Source organism: Apteryx mantelli, chromosome 1 (genome assembly GCF_036417845.1).
Source record: "Apteryx mantelli isolate bAptMan1 chromosome 1, bAptMan1.hap1, whole genome shotgun sequence".
Classification (NCBI taxonomy): domain Eukaryota; kingdom Metazoa; phylum Chordata; class Aves; order Apterygiformes; family Apterygidae; genus Apteryx; species Apteryx mantelli.
Window position 1 is genome coordinate 121,994,916 of NC_089978.1, and position 19,522 is coordinate 122,014,437.

Consider the following 19,522-nt stretch of genomic DNA (forward strand, 5'->3'; position numbering starts at 1 on the left):
TACACTTCCATAAGGAGTGTAGCTGCACTGAGAGTTTGTACACATTCACTAGCTTTAGCTTAACTAGCTTGCTTAACAATAGAAACGTGGACATCAGTGCTCATTGGAAATCTAAACGCAGCCCACACTGGAGCCTAAGCATCCACAGTTTCACAGTCACTATTGCACAAAGGAGCTTAAATATAGGCAGTAGAGACATGCTTTACTCAGGCTGCAATTCAGATCTCCAAAATGTAGTTAGACGTGTCTTAGAAGATTGACTGAGGTCAAAGAAGAAATCAGTCTCGGTGTGTAGTTTTTATGGATCTCATCCTATTCAGTAGACTCACTACCTTAACTAAGAGACAAATCTTCATCTCACACACAACCCTCAAAATTAGGTAAACATTGGGTCTCCACATTACTTCTGGACCAATGAATCGGACATAAAAAATTAATAGCAGTAATTGAGACCATTGTTTTAAGAGAAGCCAGACTGGAGACCCTGATGTCTCTTTCTTTCAAACCTGGAAATCTATAAGATGATGTCCTTTAGTCACAAAAAGTACATCATATTTTCTATTCACTTTAGTTTTATTCATAATTCCCAGTTCTGCTGTATAACAGTACTGAGAACATAAAAATGAATTTATTTTTCTCATACTCCATTGAGAAACTATACTATATTCATTTTACAAATGTTTAGAGTCATTCAGCAAGTCCAAGGCACAGCTAAGAACTAAGCAAAGCTCTCCTGTGTCCTAGCGTTTTAACAATGAATCCATTCACATTTTGAGATGTGGGGATGATAAGGAAATCAATCCCACATTTTCAGCTTTTTTATATACACGTATATATATATGTATATGTAAAAAATCCATAACAATAAAAATAATCTATAAAAATAATCTATAAAAATAATCTCTAAAAATCTATATAACATATAGATTTCACTTTGTTTTGCTCTCCTCTGATTGGTCACACAATAAAAAACATAAATAGTAAGGCAAAATGTACCTTGTAAGTTTACAAAATCCCACCACCACAGACTAAAAAAGCTTCCAAATTAAACATATCCTGCTCAACCTGCAAGCTCAGAAGCAGTCTGCAAAATTGACAAGACTTAAAACACATCTGAAAGATCAATAAACATGAGTTCTGACAGTCCAAGGGAGAGTGAACTCAAGAAGCAAGAACGTTAGAGAGAGGTCCAGCCCTCCACAGCACAAATCTATGGATGGTTTGCTCACACATCCCAGGTGATTTCAACTGTCAGGATAAAATTGTGACTACGCTGAGACTTTAACTACAAAAGACTTTCACAGATCAAGCCCAACCCCTTGCACTACATCTGGAAACGAATCTGTAGCTTGTGGGGTCTCTGATGGGCAGATGTGCTGGGCCACCAGTTGGGGCACGTTGGTGGGGGCTCTGCAGCTAGCTGAGCATCCTACATGGTCCCACGGGCAAGCGTGTCCAGCTAGCAGCAAGGGATGCAGGAACAGATCAACACTGCAGTTTGGTCTGACAGGGAAAGTTTCAACTTCCTAGTCAAGTGGCAATGGAAAAGAGGGAACTGTTGATCCTTGCTGCTTTTGTCTAAGGTAGCAGTGCAAACTCTGGACAACGCCCAAGTTTCATACTTCACTTCTGCTGATGTCTCCATTTGTGTCTGAAGGCATCAGTACTGCTGGAAAAGAAACTGACTGTGAGGCCTGATTCAAAAGAAACTGATATACAGAACTAAGTGTTGTCAATGGATTCATGCAATGTAACCACATTGTGTTTCATTCTCCAGTAATTACTTCAGCTATATTTGGCATACAGAGATGGCAGAACATAAACCTACCATATATCACATAAAAAAGCCCTTGAGGCAGTGAGTAGTTACATTGTTTTTCTTACGTCAGTATAATGACTAGTTCTATGAAATAGAAATGTCATTTTGGAGTATTCAGAATCTTACTCTCCAAAAATCCAAATTTCCCTGAATGATAAGGCTCACTTTTTAAATTTCATGTTAAGACACAAATATGGAACCCTTCTTGCTGAACCCTAGAGAAATAATTGCCAGATGCCACATGGAAAAATGTGCTTAGGGCGAGAACATAAGTACTTTATGCAAGGGCAGGAAATAACGTATTTGATGTATAGGTCCTTACCTATATCATCTTACAGAAAAAGCCATGTATACAATTGGAAAAATACAGTTATACAAAATGACATTAGTCTCTTAACATTTAGGGCTGCTTTATTACCGGATAAGGAAGATTATAAATTTAATGAAATGAAATTCCTTCTGCTTTGTTTTAGTGAAAAATGAAAATGCATCAACTCTAGATTCTATTATAAAAAGAATCTTCTCTTTGTTAAGTATCAGCTGTAACTCTGCACAAGTCTACAGATACATGTAGCATTACCATAAATGAGTAAAAGAAGGAGAGTATTAAAACATACCTAAAAAAATCCTGTTAGAATAGACTGTAAAACTATAATTTTGCTCTTCTGCTCCCCAATTTGTCATAAAAATGATAATCTTCTCTTTGTATTTAAAGGGGACTTTGTTGTCTCATTTTATGAATAATTTAGGCATGAGAACAGCAAGCAACTAAGTTCTGGAGAATATTTTTTAGACAAATAAGCATTTTAATGCGAAAACAATTCTGCCCCAAAGGGTAGTGCAACACTAGCACATTTTAGCAGATGTCCAAATATCAATAAATATAGAAAAACTGAAGAATCATAGCAAACTATGTATGGTTTTCATCACTATCAGCTTTGAAAATTATAAGGCTTACTATAATTAAAAAAGGCTATTTTGAAACTCCCAAAACATACATGATCATTCAGCATTAAAAAATTCTTTCTTGTTTCTCTCCACCATTTTAAAGAAATACACATCTCACTGAACACATGTATCACCTCTTCAATTTTCTAATTTGCCAGGAGCAGAAATATCTTACACTGTAAATTAACCTTTGCATAAATGAAACCTTAGACCATAGAGTTAGAGCTAGGAAAACTAAGATCCCATACTTGTTTCTTTACTTGTCTCTTGGTTGTTACCTCTTTCCCCTGTTTCTCTGTATTTAAAATGAGTATAATGATACCTGCTGTATAAAGTGCTATGATGAAAATGCTAAGAAAAGCCTACCTATATTTTATTATTATGTATTATTTGTCCACTAGACTTTCATGCAATTGAGGCTTCTTTATCCTGACATTTCTGTTGCTTATCCTCCACTGGAAAATTTGAAACACTGACTAATACTATAGGCTGGAATTACTGAGCTCCGACCCTTCAACATTAGGACTATCAGGGCAACATACAACATGCAACACCAACTTGCTAAATGAAAAGACATTATAGCTATGCCTAGGAAAAAGGTTTGCCCAAATGTATTTGATACAGTTTTACACAGAAAAATCTGTGTGTGTGTCATTAGCTAGAGATGTTATATTTACTGATTATTTTCTGAAGATAAATACTGGCTTTATGTATTTTTGACATGGTCTCCCTTTAAGGACATTCTCATCATGAAGCCAGATAAGCTCTCTGAATCTGAGCAGTAGGAAGGCATTAATATTAGAAGTAGTAGGAGTTCCTTATTGCAGCTCAAAATCCCGGGCAGTCTAGGTCAGAGAGCCACTCTTGGGGTTTGAAATCAGTGAGCCAGCAGTAACTAAAGGTTTTATCTGTTGTAGATGGAGCTGTGATTCCTACAGTATCTGACTGTTCAGCATAATTCATCTAAAGCCAATGAAGTCCTCAATTTATTTCTAGTGTGTCTGGCAGTATAGCACAGGGCATCTGTTTCCAGGCCATAACAGCCCATTCCCATATTCCGCTTTATAATCTGTTACAGAGTGACTACCACAAGCACCTAGCCACAGGCCTGGGGAGAAGAGAATCAAGAAAAATGGATTCTAATGGAAAAAATAGAAGAACTTTGCAGGGAAACCTGAAGGCAAAATCCTGACATTCATTCATTACATGAGGACTTAGGCTTAGTTCAGGACATGTCTTACTGGTACACAGCAAGACGGTTTCATCTGAGTGACATCAGCCAGACTTATCCTCATAAGGACTTGAAAATTACCTGAACCTCCTTATTCATCCCTTATTAATGACTATTTTAGCTTGAAATTATCTCCCTCTCAAGTGGTAAATGATAATAGACCACTCCTTCTCTCCCAGGTGCTTACCAGGTAGAAGAAGTGTTTTGTTTTGTTTTGTTTTGTTTTGCTGCACCCTTCAATTCATTCATACTATATTATGGCATTTTTGCCTATATAAGAAATGAGTGAACCGTGATAAATCTCCATTGAGCAGATGAATAGTTGCAGTAGTGTATCCATAAAAGAAAGGAACTTCTTCAGGTAGAGCACTTTCCTTTGGCATGCAAAAGCAGTGCCCTTCCATATCCTCCCTGCTCTGGTATGGTTACCCAAGGACACAGACTGTCAGAATATTTATCTTCACAGCACAATATTTTTTGAAGTGATGCAGATTTAATGCACACTGGGTTATGCATGCAAATACAATAACTGGACAGTGTTTTACATTTAAACATCATGAACATCAGTGATGTGTGCTGGTGTATGTGCTTAAACCATTGAAATTCATCTAGTGATTACTAGAAATATTATGCCTTTGAGTGACATGATTACAGTTCTTCTACATGTGTGATGGTTTAAATTTATTTCCAGTTCATACTGTGTGATTAGTCCACCCACTTAGCATATGGGCATCTAAAAATAATAAGAATTAAAAAAAAATCAATTTGACAGTGACAATTTTAATACACCCTTGGCCTTTCAATTAAAATTGAACAGGTACAGAGAACGTAGATAATTACAGTACATCCCCTCCAGCATAAAATCTCAGTAAAAAAAATCCAAACATTTAGTCTGCCTGATTCACATGCTGCGTTCTGCTTTTATAAGTAGGCAGACCATAGGCTGCTGAAGGCCTTCTGTGGTATCAGTGACAGTAATCCAGGAGTTAAAAATGACCCTGTCAGTTAGCAAAGTTTTGTTTCACCTCCTGATTCCTTGTATTTCACACATTTGTGATGTGATCACAGAAGTCACACCTATGATCTTTGCACCGTGTTTCAGTGCTCTTGTACCATAGCATGTACATCACTGATTATTTACTGATAAAGCATACACATTTATACTTTATGCAAATCTTCAGACATAGCTTCTGAGAGCAGAGCAGTGTAAGATTTCACCTAGTTAGTACTGCTTATCAAAAGCCTGGAGGGCTGACTGGGCTTTTTGGGGGGGATACCAATCCAGACTTGCAAATATGAAATAAAGCAATGTAACATTTTCAGGCTTTGACCTCTACAGTTGGGGAGCAGGGGCTAGAAGAGGAGGCTAAACACATAAAACGTCTATTTTCACAGCTATCTCTATAAATTTCTCTAGTACCACTGATGGAGAGTTGGGAAGGTGAGGGATGGAGAGGAGATAGTAATCTCTACTCATTAATATAATACACTCTCTTTATTGCTTGAGCATTTGAAAATGTGGTTATAACTTGGATCTTTTTTGTCTTTCCAAAGATGCTACTGAGTAGTTGTCATCCTTTCCTTTAGTTGTAAAGGCATTAAATTGTACGGTACAATGCCATTATTTTAAAAAGTGGCACTATTTTGTTTTGGTTTTGTCATATAATTAGTGCTTATGAAATGCGCTAGGATGAGCTGCCTAGGAAACAGTCCTGTGTTTCGTGATATTATAAGACAGCAGCAATGTAAACTGCCCAGCTTTCTGCCAATGGGTTGGAGTTCGGTTTCAAAGAGAGTTTAGGGTAGTATTCAGACAGGATTAAGCATCACCAGGTATGATGGGAAAAGCCTGGGTCTCAAGAAAAACAACTGAGCTCTGTCTCAGCTGAGGGGAAATGTGCTTTATGGAGTGCTTCACACTCTTGGTTCCCAGTTGTTTAAGCTGGGGAACAAACATATCCCTAGGACCCTCTCCTAGGTTGTGTTTACTTCACATTAACTTCAAAGGAAACCTGAACATGAACATGAAGAGTAAGTAGCCTTGCCCTTCTCTCAACACAGAGTCAAGATGTGGCGAAGGTATATTCAGTAACTAGGCTTCCAGAGAGCACCAGAGTGCCCTTGCTCTGCATCGTAGAATCAGCCTCAGTGACTTTCCTGCCTTTTTTGTGAACCTTGTGATGTTTGTTTTAAAGCACTAGTCTTCTATTTATCTTTTGAAAGAAATTAGATTTGTCCAATGCTGTATTTGGGGATTTTAATTATCTGAGCATCTCCCTGCAGCAGTATGTATATATACCATAAATGCCAGATGGAGTTTACTCAACACAGATGAATACACTTTACAAAATGGCTTCTTTCCATCTGATTTCATTATCTAAATATAAATAAGCAGGTAGGCTTAGAAAATAGGTGGCAGAAGGAGGGGAAGAAGACAACTTCAACAATGTACTTGGCCAAAGGAAATTTACATGAAATGCTGGCCAGAAACACTGATATCCTATAAATCTTGGTTCACTCTAGCCCACCTGGGAGATAAATCATTTACATGCACTTCATTTTCAGAGAAGTCCACTTCCTTTAGAAAGCTGTACCCTATGCAGTTTGATGGGCTGCTACTTTCTCTTGCTGTGCAACTTTCCTGTCTAAGCTGTCTGAGACTCAAAGGTATCCTCAGCTCTTAATGTACCCCTCTAAATGCCCTTACTAAATTATAGATCACTTTACATGCCCAGATGTATTTTGGAGTAAGAGAATTTAACTTCTAATCCTGGCAAAGGTATATCTGAGCAGAACATGAGGCAACCATGTTGCAAAGCTGGGAAAAACAAACAAACAAAAACAAAAGAAAGAGGTGGTTCTCACTCAGGGAGATATTAACAGAAATGGCACGTACAAGAAACAAGGGACAGAGTTAAATAAGGCATTTTTGGTGCTGCAAATGTATTAGTTGTATCTAATTTTGGATGTCATATTTAAGGAAGATATACATAAGTTGAAAAAAATCTGAAGGAGGCCAGGCAGAACAGTAAGAGTTTGGAAAATTTACTTAGAAAAGAGTGGCTGTGTGTGTGTGAAGAGCTCAACAATTTCCATGCACCTAAGTGGCTGTTTTAAAGACTAATCACCTGCCTGCAGTGTTGGTAGGGCAAAGAGTAATCACCTTAGCTTGCAGGCATAGATATTGGGGGAGGGAAATTAAATACGAGACTAGATAAATCACACATCTAAAACTGTTTACCTGGGAGACTCTAACACCCATTACTGTCACAGGAGTTTTTAAGAAGAGGTCAGGCAAGTACATCTGACAGGTACATTCTGCCTCAGAGAAAGGCAACAGATCTCTGTGGCTGAACTATGGAGGATTCGCTCTCGAGGAACTCTTCATTTATATTATTATTTACCTATGAATGCTGTACTTGCACTGATCATGAAAACTGCCTTCTCCTATTAAAGCCTCTTTATACTAACTGTGAGAGATCTGTGCAGTCAGTTTTCTAAAATGGTATTTATTGCACATTTCTAAACACATGCCAAAGCTTATCAGAGGTCAAAGAAAGCACAGCAAGGTGAAGTAAAGAATAGACCTGGTAAACTATGAAGGTATGTTCCCTATATTTCTTTGGAAAACCCATATTAAGATTTTTCTGATATATTCTGTAATCTGGTTTGCACAGTGGAGACTGGATTTACTAGGCATCATTGCAAATTTCACTTGACTAAGATACTGGATATTAATGCCACTTTTTCTAAAGCTAATGAAGTGCACTTGCAATTGCATTAATGTGAACAAACAAACAATCCCAGTGTAATGCCTAGACACACAAAGCTAAATGCATGCCTTTAAGCTTTTGACAATAAAAGGCATAGAAGTGTTATTCAAGTGAGAACAAGAGGTGGATCACAGTGCATTTAAAAGACTGTGGCTTTTAAAAGGCTACTGACTAACGCAACACAGTAGCTTGAAGGTAGCTTTTCAGGCAAGATGAAATCAAGAAAAGAAACAGGAAGCAGTCTACACTTTCAGTAGTTCCCTATCTGATAAAAGCTCTATCTCAGATAGGATGAAATAGTCAGAGGTATGTCTCCTCCCTGATATCATGTCATCTCCACCTTGTTTCTGTGTACATTTTATAAAAAAGGAAAGCACAGGAGGCTTATTTCTATTGTTAAAGAAGATACATTTTTTTGCTTTAATCAAGCTTTTGCTCAGTTAGAGGTACAACAACAGCTATGACTGATACCCTTTATAGAACAGTAGTATCAGCACGCTTCAATCAAGACATAAGTCCCATCATACTAGAAGATATGAAAAAGTAGACAGAAAAAGATTTTGTCTTACACAAATTGCAGTACAACTAGACAAGACAAAGGGTAAGAAAAGAGATTTTCTACTGCCCTTCTTCATAGAGCGGGAGCTGAAACATCAGTATGATAGAAAAACCTGCTCAAAGAACACATGAAATCTGACAGCACAGTGTATCAAAGCAACTGAAGCCTTCATCATCATATTCATTCCTTGATACACTTGGCAGGAAAAGATTGGGCCATGAATTTTGCACATGTTAAGAAAAACAATCTACAAGAGAAACACTATTTTTTGCCTTCCATCATCTCTGAGATATGAATAAAAATAATTGCTTTACTGAGTTTAAGGTTTACAAATATCTCTGGCCTTGGACGACAGGATGGCCTCTGTATCACAGAGTATAAGCCTCAGGGACTCCTTCAGATTTCAGACTAACTTTGTGATGTCAGTGACCTGCAACAATTTTAAAAGGCAAAGATAAACACACAAACTCACCCTTGTTGTGTAAGCAGCTTCTGGGTCATCTTCCAATACACGAGAGAGACCAAAGTCTGAGACTTTGCATACCAAGTTACTATTGATGAGGATATTACGAGCAGCTAGATCCCGATGGACATAACCCATATCTGATAAGTATTTCATGCCAGATGCGATCCCTCGAAGCATGCCTACTAGCTGGATGACTGTGAACTGTGCATCGTGTTTCTGGAAAACATTTGAAATATAACTTGAGAGATTGTTCATGTTCCTCCCCCCACGGAATTTGTGATAAAGTTTCTGGAAGTTCCTCAAATGAAGAGCTTGTGAGTTAGAGATCATGACTGAAATGCCACATGAGGAAATACTTTGATTTGGGGAGAATAATCTCTGAATCAGCTGAGGGTAAAGGGACAGATTTTTAATTCAGAAAAAAATTCATTTTCCTGTTCTTGCTCTCATCTGAATTTCGATTTCCTAGATGGGACCTGTGTGAAAGTGGCACATAAATCTAAGTTGTGTGTGCTTCTGAGACTGGAGTGTCGGGACATTAGGGAAACAGATGTCCAGCTTTCCTAAAAGGCCATAGGAACTGCTAGTGAAAAACCCAGCCTTAAGACAGCAGACTAATGAAAGTTTTCTATCACATAAGCATTTCTTCAACAAAAGCAAATGCTGATCTGATTCACAAATTTTCAAATTCCATCAAAATTTAAACTCATTTCTCAAAGTTTTCCTCCACTTCACAAACACAAAATACCTTTAACACACTATGATTTAGCCTAGAAACTAATAGTTGCATATATTTATAAATGTCTACCATCAGACAAACGTTTTAAATCTCCTAGCTCTTGCTAATGTTCTTTATTAACATCTAGCTTTGATATTGATATATGGATACGCAGATGACAAGGCAACAGTATGTCTTAGAACAGCTCTCAAATGAATCCCTCAGTGCTATAAATGTATCATCATAGGCAGCTCTCCAGCTTTTCCTGCTGCTTCTTCCAGAGTTTTATTAAATTCATAGGAGTTGGTTCTGCCATGTGGTGTGAGCTCACATGAATCAGTCTGCAAGACTGATTACATTTATTCTATTCTTGACTAATATACTTAGGGGCAATATTAGCTCTGTAAACATTAGATAAATATATGGCACAATGCATGCTTAAAGAACCTGCCAGAATTCACTTTCATGAAGAAATTAATTATCATAGAAAATTCATAACAGTTCCCTATTATGAAACCTTCTTTAACTAGAGTCAAAACAAGAGGATCTATATTGACCATGAAAAAGATTTAGTTATAAATTAGAAGGTTTATAATCATGAAAGGAATGAGGTACTGAGCCTTTCAGTGGTAATGGGGAAAAGCAAATTAATTAGTTTCAAAAGATATTTATAAATAGGGTTACATGGCCTGGGTTGCTTGTGATATTAATGAGTCACAAGGTTCTTGTCCTGTGTTTCCATGCAACGATAGTCAAAAAAAAAAAATCACACTCAAATGAGTATGTTGAACAACTGTTTCATATAGTCAGAAATTATTCTCTTTTCCTGAGAGCTTTCTCCAAGGATTTTTAGCCTAAACAAATGTATATCGTTCAGTACAGATATATTTCATTCAGATATACTGACACATTATTTATATGTATTTCACATGCTTCAATGGACATCATAACATATATAGTACATACTGAAACTAGAGTTGACAATATATCCCCTTTTGGGGTTAAATGTCTAGTTCAGTGTTATGAATTTGGGGGATAATGTCATTCAACCGTGGCAGAACTAAAGCAGTCCCCCAACCATAGCTGAGCTTGCCCTAACAAATTAAAACTAAAGTAGTGTTTCTCCTCAGATGGGATTTCATTTCTGCCACACTTGTTGTTTTGTCTCAAGTAAATCTTGATGACACAAGGAATGTTCAAATTTTTTTAGGCTCCTTACCAACTTTGCCAGAAAACAAAGATAAATCAACAAACAGTATTGGTATGTCTAAGGTTGGGAACAGAGAACAGGCTAATAAAGTTTGCTAGCAAGACATTTCAAACACCCATTGGTACGGGGTTATTCCCTAAACTTTTCACATTTAAACTCTTGGCTCAGCATTATTAGTTTACTGTTAACGTCTCCACAAATTCGTTCACTCTGGAAATCGCTTGTTAAGACATACAGACTGCCAACCAATAAGCGTAACAGCATTATAGTAGTAATTCAGCCCTCAGAAAAACAATTTTCTTTTTTATGTGTCAGAATGATTTCTCTTTAAAGATGTGATATGTTAATAAAGCTAACAATTTCTTTGGCTCATTTTGGAATAATACTGATGGCAAAGAGTCAAAATGGAATAGCAGATATCTACCTGGCTTTCTGACCACATCGCAATACACGCAAAACCAAATGGAAATAATGAGATATCAAAGAACAGAGAGTTCATGATGAATCAGAGTAAGAGTGGCAGCAAAATTCATAACAAATTCAGAACAAGAGCCAGTCCTGTATCATGCAGTTATCCACTGCGCTTACCCGTAGGAAGCTATCCAAGGAACCGTTTTCCATATATTCAGTAACAATCATAACTGGTTTACCTGCAAATAGATTATAGAGGTCAGGCATTTAAAATAAATACATGATGATGAGTAAAAATGGGTATTTCAGAAATCCCAAGGATAATTTTGCCTTTAAAAAGAAAGTAAAAAAAGATGCACAGGCAAAAATAGCTCTGTCCACAATGTAACTGTGATTCCACTGATGTAAACAGGAACACAGTCACTTCAGCATAACTGATATGATTTTTCAGCAGCTCAAGTCCCCCAAAAGCAGGCGAAGCATCCCAAATTTTCAGTATACTAAGACTTAACCAGCAGATGCATCTAATGCTTGCATTTATGCAGTGAAGTAGGTGTAGTCTGCCGTGTGCTTGCCCCCAAGTTTCCTCATGCAATACGGAAGCAGCTGCAATTTATCTCAGTGGGTGCCCTGGTCCGCACAACAGAGGTGCAAGAATCACGGAGCAGCGCTCTACCGCACAGACACGTTCAGTACATTCCTCAGACACTATGATAAGGGAGGGATTAAATAATATAGTCTATTAGTAACAGAACTGTCCTTCAGGAGGGTACTTAAAATGCATTGGATTGTGGAGCTTCAGTATTTCCAATATAAGCCGAGGAAAATGTCTGCTGTTTGGGGTAGAGATGGAAGGGAAGGCACAGAATGAAAGTAACATAGTGCATTGAAAAGAAAAGCAGAGCGCTAACGCAGCCACCTTCCACTGCTGTGGGTTAGTCCTGTTTCCAGGCAGTTCCAGGTCCCTGTGTGGCTGGGCAGCCGAAGATCACTGGTAACATATACCTCCCCTCCTGCCAAGCACAACTGAGCTGTGGGCAGAGTACACTGCATTTATGGGGCAGCAGAGCACTCATTAAAGAAGCAGCTCTGCATACCTGAAAGCCTCTAATTAAATATCTTTCAAAACTTGTCTGTATAGTTTCAGTACGTGCTGCAGTCAGATCAGTTTGCAAAACCATTCTTTCCACCTTAAGGTATTTTGTAACACAGTGAAGATTTTGTGTGGAACTGCTATGTGCTAGACAGAAAAGAATACAAAAATAAACGCTATTACGGTGAAGTTTCCAGACAAAGGTCATTGCCCTGCTAATATTTTACCATTACGCAGATTTTATTACTTCATAATATTTTCAAAACCTTTGTTTATTTTCTCTTTGTGGGGGAGAAAAAAGTGGGTAAGAGCATGAAGTTATTTAAGAAGATGAATTATTATTTCACATATAACACAGGAACACATGTGACAATAAAAATATGACAAAGACTTGTATAGCAGGCATGGTAATATTTTAGCTTGTAAAATTGAACAGCCTGAGGCTTAAAAGAGGTATCTCATCTAATTAAAAGCAAGAAAGCAATGAAAAAAGCAAAGTAAGTGGTAGCAACTCCCCCCCTTTTTTTTTTCAGAACAACTCCCTTACATTTTTCAGAAAATATAATTTCCACCAAATAGAAATTCTTAGAAGAAAAAATTAGATTTTGAGGAATTGGTTTAATATAATCAGGAGAAAATCTTCTGTCCTCTTTGCATGGGCTAATGGGCTAAAATATATTCCTTTTGCTGTGCAACTGATGTGCTATATCATTGGAGACACACTAATGGGCAATGGAGTTGGTCACCCAGTAAACAGTGGGGACAAACTATTTATCCAAAACTTTAATCTTGAATTATTTAGGATATGGTAAAGTTAAAAGACCGAAGAATGAAAGATCTCCAAAAATTTTCTGTTGTTTGATTACTCTTTTTAGCAAGAAACATGCAGTCTGAGAAAGAGTACTTAACTTACACTGTGTGTGCAACATTAACTCAAAGGCATTTCTGGTAATCTACAGAAAATGATGCTGGATATTCAAAGTACAGTGTAGCGTCCTAATAGGGCTACCCAAAACTTTATATGATAAATCCACATAGTCATGAAACTAGGAGACAGTATTATGCACAGTTACTGTACAAACTCAGTCAATTTTATGACACATTAGAAGACTGAGATTAGAGTAAGATGATAAATCTTTCAAATTATTAAAAGAGCATTTTCTTCACTTACTTGTTCACCCATATACAGAATGCCTTAAGTGCAGGGTTTTACTCACATTCAGTTGGAAATAGGTCCGTAATAAGAAGCATATGCTCTGAAGCAACACTGCATAGTTTTAAAAGAACATTCTGCATTCATTTATCAAAACACAGCCATTTATACATGATAACAACTTGTGTCAACAGTGTTGCCGAAATTTATTATACTAACAGGCTACAAATTGCTGTAAATTATTAGTAAACTAAGCAGAACATGTGTGCTGGTTATTAAGACTACTGCCTACAGGGCATCCATGAGACCAGTGTAGCAGGCAAGCTCAGAACAGAAATCAATAGGAAGCAAGGGAATATTTCTGCATTGGAGCAAAGGGCTGAGGTCCTATTTAGTGAGTGCACCTCTTTCATATCTCCAGTGTGTTGTCAGACACATCATACCACCACAGTTTGAGTAGTTCTCACATCAAATGGTCCTGTTTTAGGGACCCTGACAATTGCAGTTATTAGGAGTTTCTTCAGAAGACTTACTTAGCATGGAAAGTTAGTTCACTGCTAAGGGCCACCTGTCAAAAATAATTTGGTTATGGAAGAAAAGGTCACATTGCCCATTTATCATGCATTACCTGTATTGAGAGCAATCCAGCAAATACTTCACAGACTCTCTACTGACTGTACAATAAACTACCACTTTTGAGTGTGATTTAATAGCTATTATTAAAAAATATGACCCCTTGCTAATTTGTCATTAAAATATATGGGTTTAGTTTAAAAAAGAACAACTAACAACCTTCTTGCCTTTCCATCACCTTAGTGAATGTTAAAGAAAAATAAATAATAATCTTTACTTGCATTTATGTCATACAATTTTACACAGCAAAATGGATACAGATAATACCAAGCTAAGGAAGCAGGAAGGGTAGAGCAGTTTTCCCAACTCCTGTACTACTATTTAAGATATTTGGAGAGATTTCCATTGACTTGAATGCAAAATCCTCAAATCTTGCTCTCTCATACTATACCTAAATGGGACAGGCAGCTGGCGTTACAAACGAGCACTGAAACAGACAGTAGTCTGTTGTGAATGCAACGACCGAGTAGCAAAATTACTAATATTCACTTACAGAAGATTACAGGAAGACAGTTATTCAGAGTGTATTTGTAATGCACATTCAGAAGCAATGCACAAAATTCTGCATGCAGAGCAATTAAATTAGTTTCAAAAGTGCCACGTTAATATAAAATGTGACAAAATGGATTTTTTAGCTCGGCTGTGTACAGACTATCCCTGGCGTTTCAAGAAATTTGGGAAAGACAAAACGTAATTCTGACTCCACAAAGTATGTGTCATTAAAAAATAGGAGATAACTTGGATTTATACAGGTAGATCTGGCAGTCCTTTCCTAATGGGACTGTGAGACCTAAACTGAAGAAAAATTTGTTATTTAAATCAGCAAAATAGACTTTCATGAATCACACCCAGAGAAAACATTGTTATGATAACTGTGTGTCTTCAGAACATACAGGGTTTTACAAACCTTTCATTGTTTATTTTTAGACACCATTTTTTTTGTTTTTATTTCATATACTTCACTTTACTAAGCTGTGAATTTCTTGCATCCATTCTTGAATATAAACATACATGTTTGTAAAACCTTGCACCATGCAATTTAAAAAACAAGATTCCTTAAAAACACCAAACTATCTACTTAAAATAAATTATCCTATATATTTATCCGCAGTTTAACTGAAAGAGTCCTCAGCACATTTCAAGCTAGTTCACTGAAACTGCAATAAGCTCTTCTTCCTAAAGACCTATTCTATTGACAGAGTCCTCTGGCATTAAATACTCTACAGAATTTTTAAATTCCCCTTAGGAATTTGAGAACATTTCTGAATTTTTATTTTTTTATGAGCAAATTACATCAGACCTTATTGATCTCCCACCTAACAATTTCTACAGGACTTTGACCATTAAATTTATCACCTGGTGCTGCAAAGTAAATTTAGAAAGCATAGCTGAAGTCTGTGCATTTGTATGTCCCAGAACAAGCTAGTTTTGGTATTTCATGCAACCTCTTTTTTCTAATACCAACTATATTTGTCTTTCCATGTCAAGATAGAGGACAACCAATGGCATAAGCAACAAGAACCAGACTTACCTAAACAAGCCAGCATCTCAAACATCCACCCAAATCATCAGCATCCACCCATGACACATAGCCCTGCCAGCTCACTGTTATCTTTTTTGAAGGATGCTTGGTACATATTATGAGGGTTATGACATAAAAATTTCTGGAAGGATTTGCAGAACATAAACCCTGATGATCCCATTCATTTTATTCTATTTTGCTCTTCCATCCAATCACAGAATAATTAAGGGACCTCCAGAAGCCATCTGGTCCAACTTCCCACTTGAAACAGACGCCCCCTTTGTATCTTACTTTTAGTGACAACTCCCTCTAGCCGAATGATATTAGGGTGGTCAAATTGCCCCATGATGCTTGCTTCTCCTAGGAAATCTCTTCTCTGTTTTTCTGTGTAGCCAACTTTCAGGGTTTTGATAGCCACTGAAATTTCCTTTTTAGAAGGCAGCTTTAGGCGCCCACTGCACACTTCTCCAAATTCTCCTAAAGAAGTGGAAAAAAGACAAGAGATCAGCATTCAATAAAAGATTAGCATTCAATAAAAGTCCTTCAAGTGTGATATTTACTGGTGGGCCAGAGACCTGAGTTCCAAACAGACAATTATAACATTTCCATGCTTCTGTTCTCCAGCTGCTAAACTGGACAATATCACTTATTTACACTGCATATTCAAATGACTGCAGAGCAGAGGAATGCATAAATGTCACCAGAGAATTCTCCTCTTTTTGTTTCAGGTGATGTACTTTAAGACAACAGCCGGAGGGCTAACTGATTAAAGTAAAAGTATCAGAATAGTGATGCATCCTTGGGAACATTTATATACTCTTCATTTCTACCAAAGGGAGACAGTTCAGTTCCCAAGTGTTTTACTTATTTCAACTGAAGTAGCAAGATAATTCATAGCAAAAGAATGTATCCACATAAGTGCCAGATGAAAAAAGAAAGCTGTAAAGATTACTTTTATTCTATCATTACTCGGATAGGATCTAATCATACGAATGTACACTATCACTACAGGCCTACTGGACTTGATAGCCCACTGTAAATTCCTTGAGATTCCTAAATAGAAAATAGAAGATATCACTGAATTATTACTTTTATACAGCACAGTTTATCATGTGTTATGTAATTCCCAACAGGAATGCATAAGGAAAATTATCTTAGCATTCAAATGCACAAGTACAAAATATGTTGGCAAGTTGCTTGAACAAAACAACTTTCTTGCAAATTTCTGCTTTTACTTAATGAATACAGAAGACATAAAGCAACTATATAAGGAAGCTTTAATGTCTTAAAGAAAATATTCTGAAGTAACTGATTTTTGATTCCCAGTTATCCACCCCCCAATACTAGATTTCATATAATAAACTGCACATGTAGCATCTAAATTAAAACAACAACATCAACTCTTGGTCTCCCTGTTCTTATAGCAAAATAATTGAATAATGAAAAATACAGGAAAAATGGAGAATGGATAAAAAATGCAAGGAATATGAAGGCAAGAATTGTCCTACATATTTATTTATATTTAAAGACAGGGAAAACATTTTATTGAACAGACAAGAAAAGAACGATTTTTTTCCTTTATACCACTAGTGTTGCTGGACTGTTTTTTAATGTTTTGTTTTCTGATAATAAATACCTAGCTAGGTTCTTTTCTCAAAATATGTGAGATCTAAATGTAAATAGCCCCTCATTCACCATTTTTGTCAAGTAGCCTTGAGCAGAAAGTTTGTCTTGGAAAAAAACAAGCCCTACAAATCTAAATCTAGCTGGCATCATTTTCATGCAGATTGAGAATTTTGTTTGTATTTGCAAGTGAAACATCATGGAAAGACTGATTATACTGTTTATACATGAGATTTTCCCCACTTAATATGTAATAATCCTAAATGCAGTACCATTACTAGACCTCTAAAGAGCAAAGGCTCTTGGAGCTCATTTGCCCAACAATGATTCTCTCTTTATCTGTGCAGCTGATTGTTTACATTAAGCAACATCTGTGAAAACTAAAAATGACCAGAAAGTATATAAATAAGACATTCTTAATAGGCAAATTTAAATAATGTTGCTTTTAGTGGATCTAATGCTTAGAAAAGCGTGCTGGATTGACAGCCCTGGATTGAAATCCTCCTGCACCATTGACTTCAGAGACAACACCACATGGGATCTGTTTTAGATTTTACCTTCAGCCCATCCATTTGCAGACTGAAATTTTTCTTTCATCAACATGCCAATGTGGCACTGCAATTCAAGAAGGATGAAAGGAGTAACGACAATGACCAGAATCCTAAAAATCAGGACTGTGTGTGTTCCTGTTCAAGGTTCAAGGAACTGGGGTTATTAGCAAGGATTGAGGAGAGAGAGAGACATGATAATAGTGTGAGCATATGGAAATTATGGTTATATGCAATATGGGCACCAAGTTCTTTTTGCATACACAAGAGACAAAACAAAGAATTGTTGTAAATTACAATAAAAGTGAGATGTTTTAGAAAAAAATTCTAACACTAAGGACACAGAGAGTAGAAAAGACTTTTTAGGGAGGCTATGAACTCTTTATCTTGGAGATTGTAAGGAATCTGTCAAGAATGGTACCTAACAAGTCCTGCTTGGGGCAAGGGGATGGACTAGATGACTTCTTGAGGTCACTTTTCAGCCTTATTTTCTAAGATTCCTCTGTTAGACAGCCAATTTAACTGAAAAACTGAACACACACTTCACAGGACAATAACGTTTCTCTATTGGTAACACAGGTCATAATTGAGTCAAGAACTTAGAAGACTCCATATCATACTACCAGTTGCTGAGATGCCTCATCCTCTAGGCATGATATTGTGCTGCTAATGTAATAACCAAAAAATTAAGAACAGCATGTATCTTTAGATACATAGGAATATACTAGTAAAATAGCTCATTACATCCATTGTTTCTAACGTTATTAGTATTTCATGGTGACAAGAAAGTCAATAGCTCAGAAAATAAATTGTAAAAGCTATAACTAGTAACTAAAGGATGTTGAGTTCTAGTCAGACTTCTTAATTAAAAACATTCAACATCTGCAAGCTAAAATGACCGTCATACTTTCTCAAGAGCGAACACTGCTTCAGTTCAAATACTAACACCAGCTCAATACTGTCGGAACACCACAAAGAGGAAGACCAAAGCATATCTTTAAAACAACAGGAAGGAAAAAAAAGTGCTTAAAATAAATCTTGTGATGTCCAGGTTTGTATTCACTTTTCTGTATGTTTTAATGGTCCAAAAAGCTGTAACAGGCTAGCCTCTGAAAACTATTGTTCAGTCACTGTCAGAGGAGCTTATATCTATGCCTTCAGCAAGCAATCAGTCCTTCATTTCTGACCAGAATCAGGAATAAGGTGCTTATTTGTTATTTGACTTTTGGGAAGAAAAAGGTTATGGCTGACATGCATCAACTCTGTCCCATTTAGCAGTGGTTGCACAATTTCGAACTTGGGTAATTAACTGGATCCCAGAAGTCCACTGAAGCCACTGGATGCTGCAAGAGACTGAAAATTGGACCCTTCATAGCAATCAATAAAGCCTACTGTTGTCTGTGAATATGAAAAGAGTTTACTTCCTTGGAAAAAAATCTGTTGGTCGTTACATAAACATTGTTTTACCGTCTGAAATTTCAAGGAGCATTAACTAATCCTTGAATAAGCTGTAAGAAGTTTGCTGGGCAGGCCAACTACTTTAACCTTTGGTTCTTTCATATACAGTGCAGTATGGATGCTGCATGAGTCTATCTGATCAAAATCCATACTGATATACACTTACAGCACATCTCTTTCCAGCAAAGCCCTGCTATATGCTCCCATTAAGAAATGGGCTGGATCTCATAAGAAAATGTTTAGGAAGAATGAGGCTTTGTATACTGCTTGGAAGGTGGAAAAACTGGCACAGAGTTTAAGAGATGATGGTCAGAAGTTTTTCTGTAAAACTTTTTAAAATTTTATTTTGTATTTTTA

General features: G+C 36.8%; 1 protein-coding gene across 1 annotated transcript in view; it reads right to left on the bottom strand.

The window, feature by feature from the left end:
- The window catches only part of EPHA3 (EPH receptor A3), a 239,374-nt gene that overhangs the window by 23,528 nt on the left and 196,324 nt on the right, over window positions 1-19,522 (bottom strand). Inside the window, exons 11-13 of the mRNA XM_067300459.1 lie at window positions 15,828-16,013; window positions 11,313-11,374; window positions 8,803-9,012 (exon numbers count right to left, since the gene is read on the bottom strand). Coding sequence (XP_067156560.1) covers window positions 8,803-9,012; window positions 11,313-11,374; window positions 15,828-16,013 — 458 coding nt within the window. The remainder of the gene's footprint in view (window positions 1-8,802; window positions 9,013-11,312; window positions 11,375-15,827; window positions 16,014-19,522) is intronic.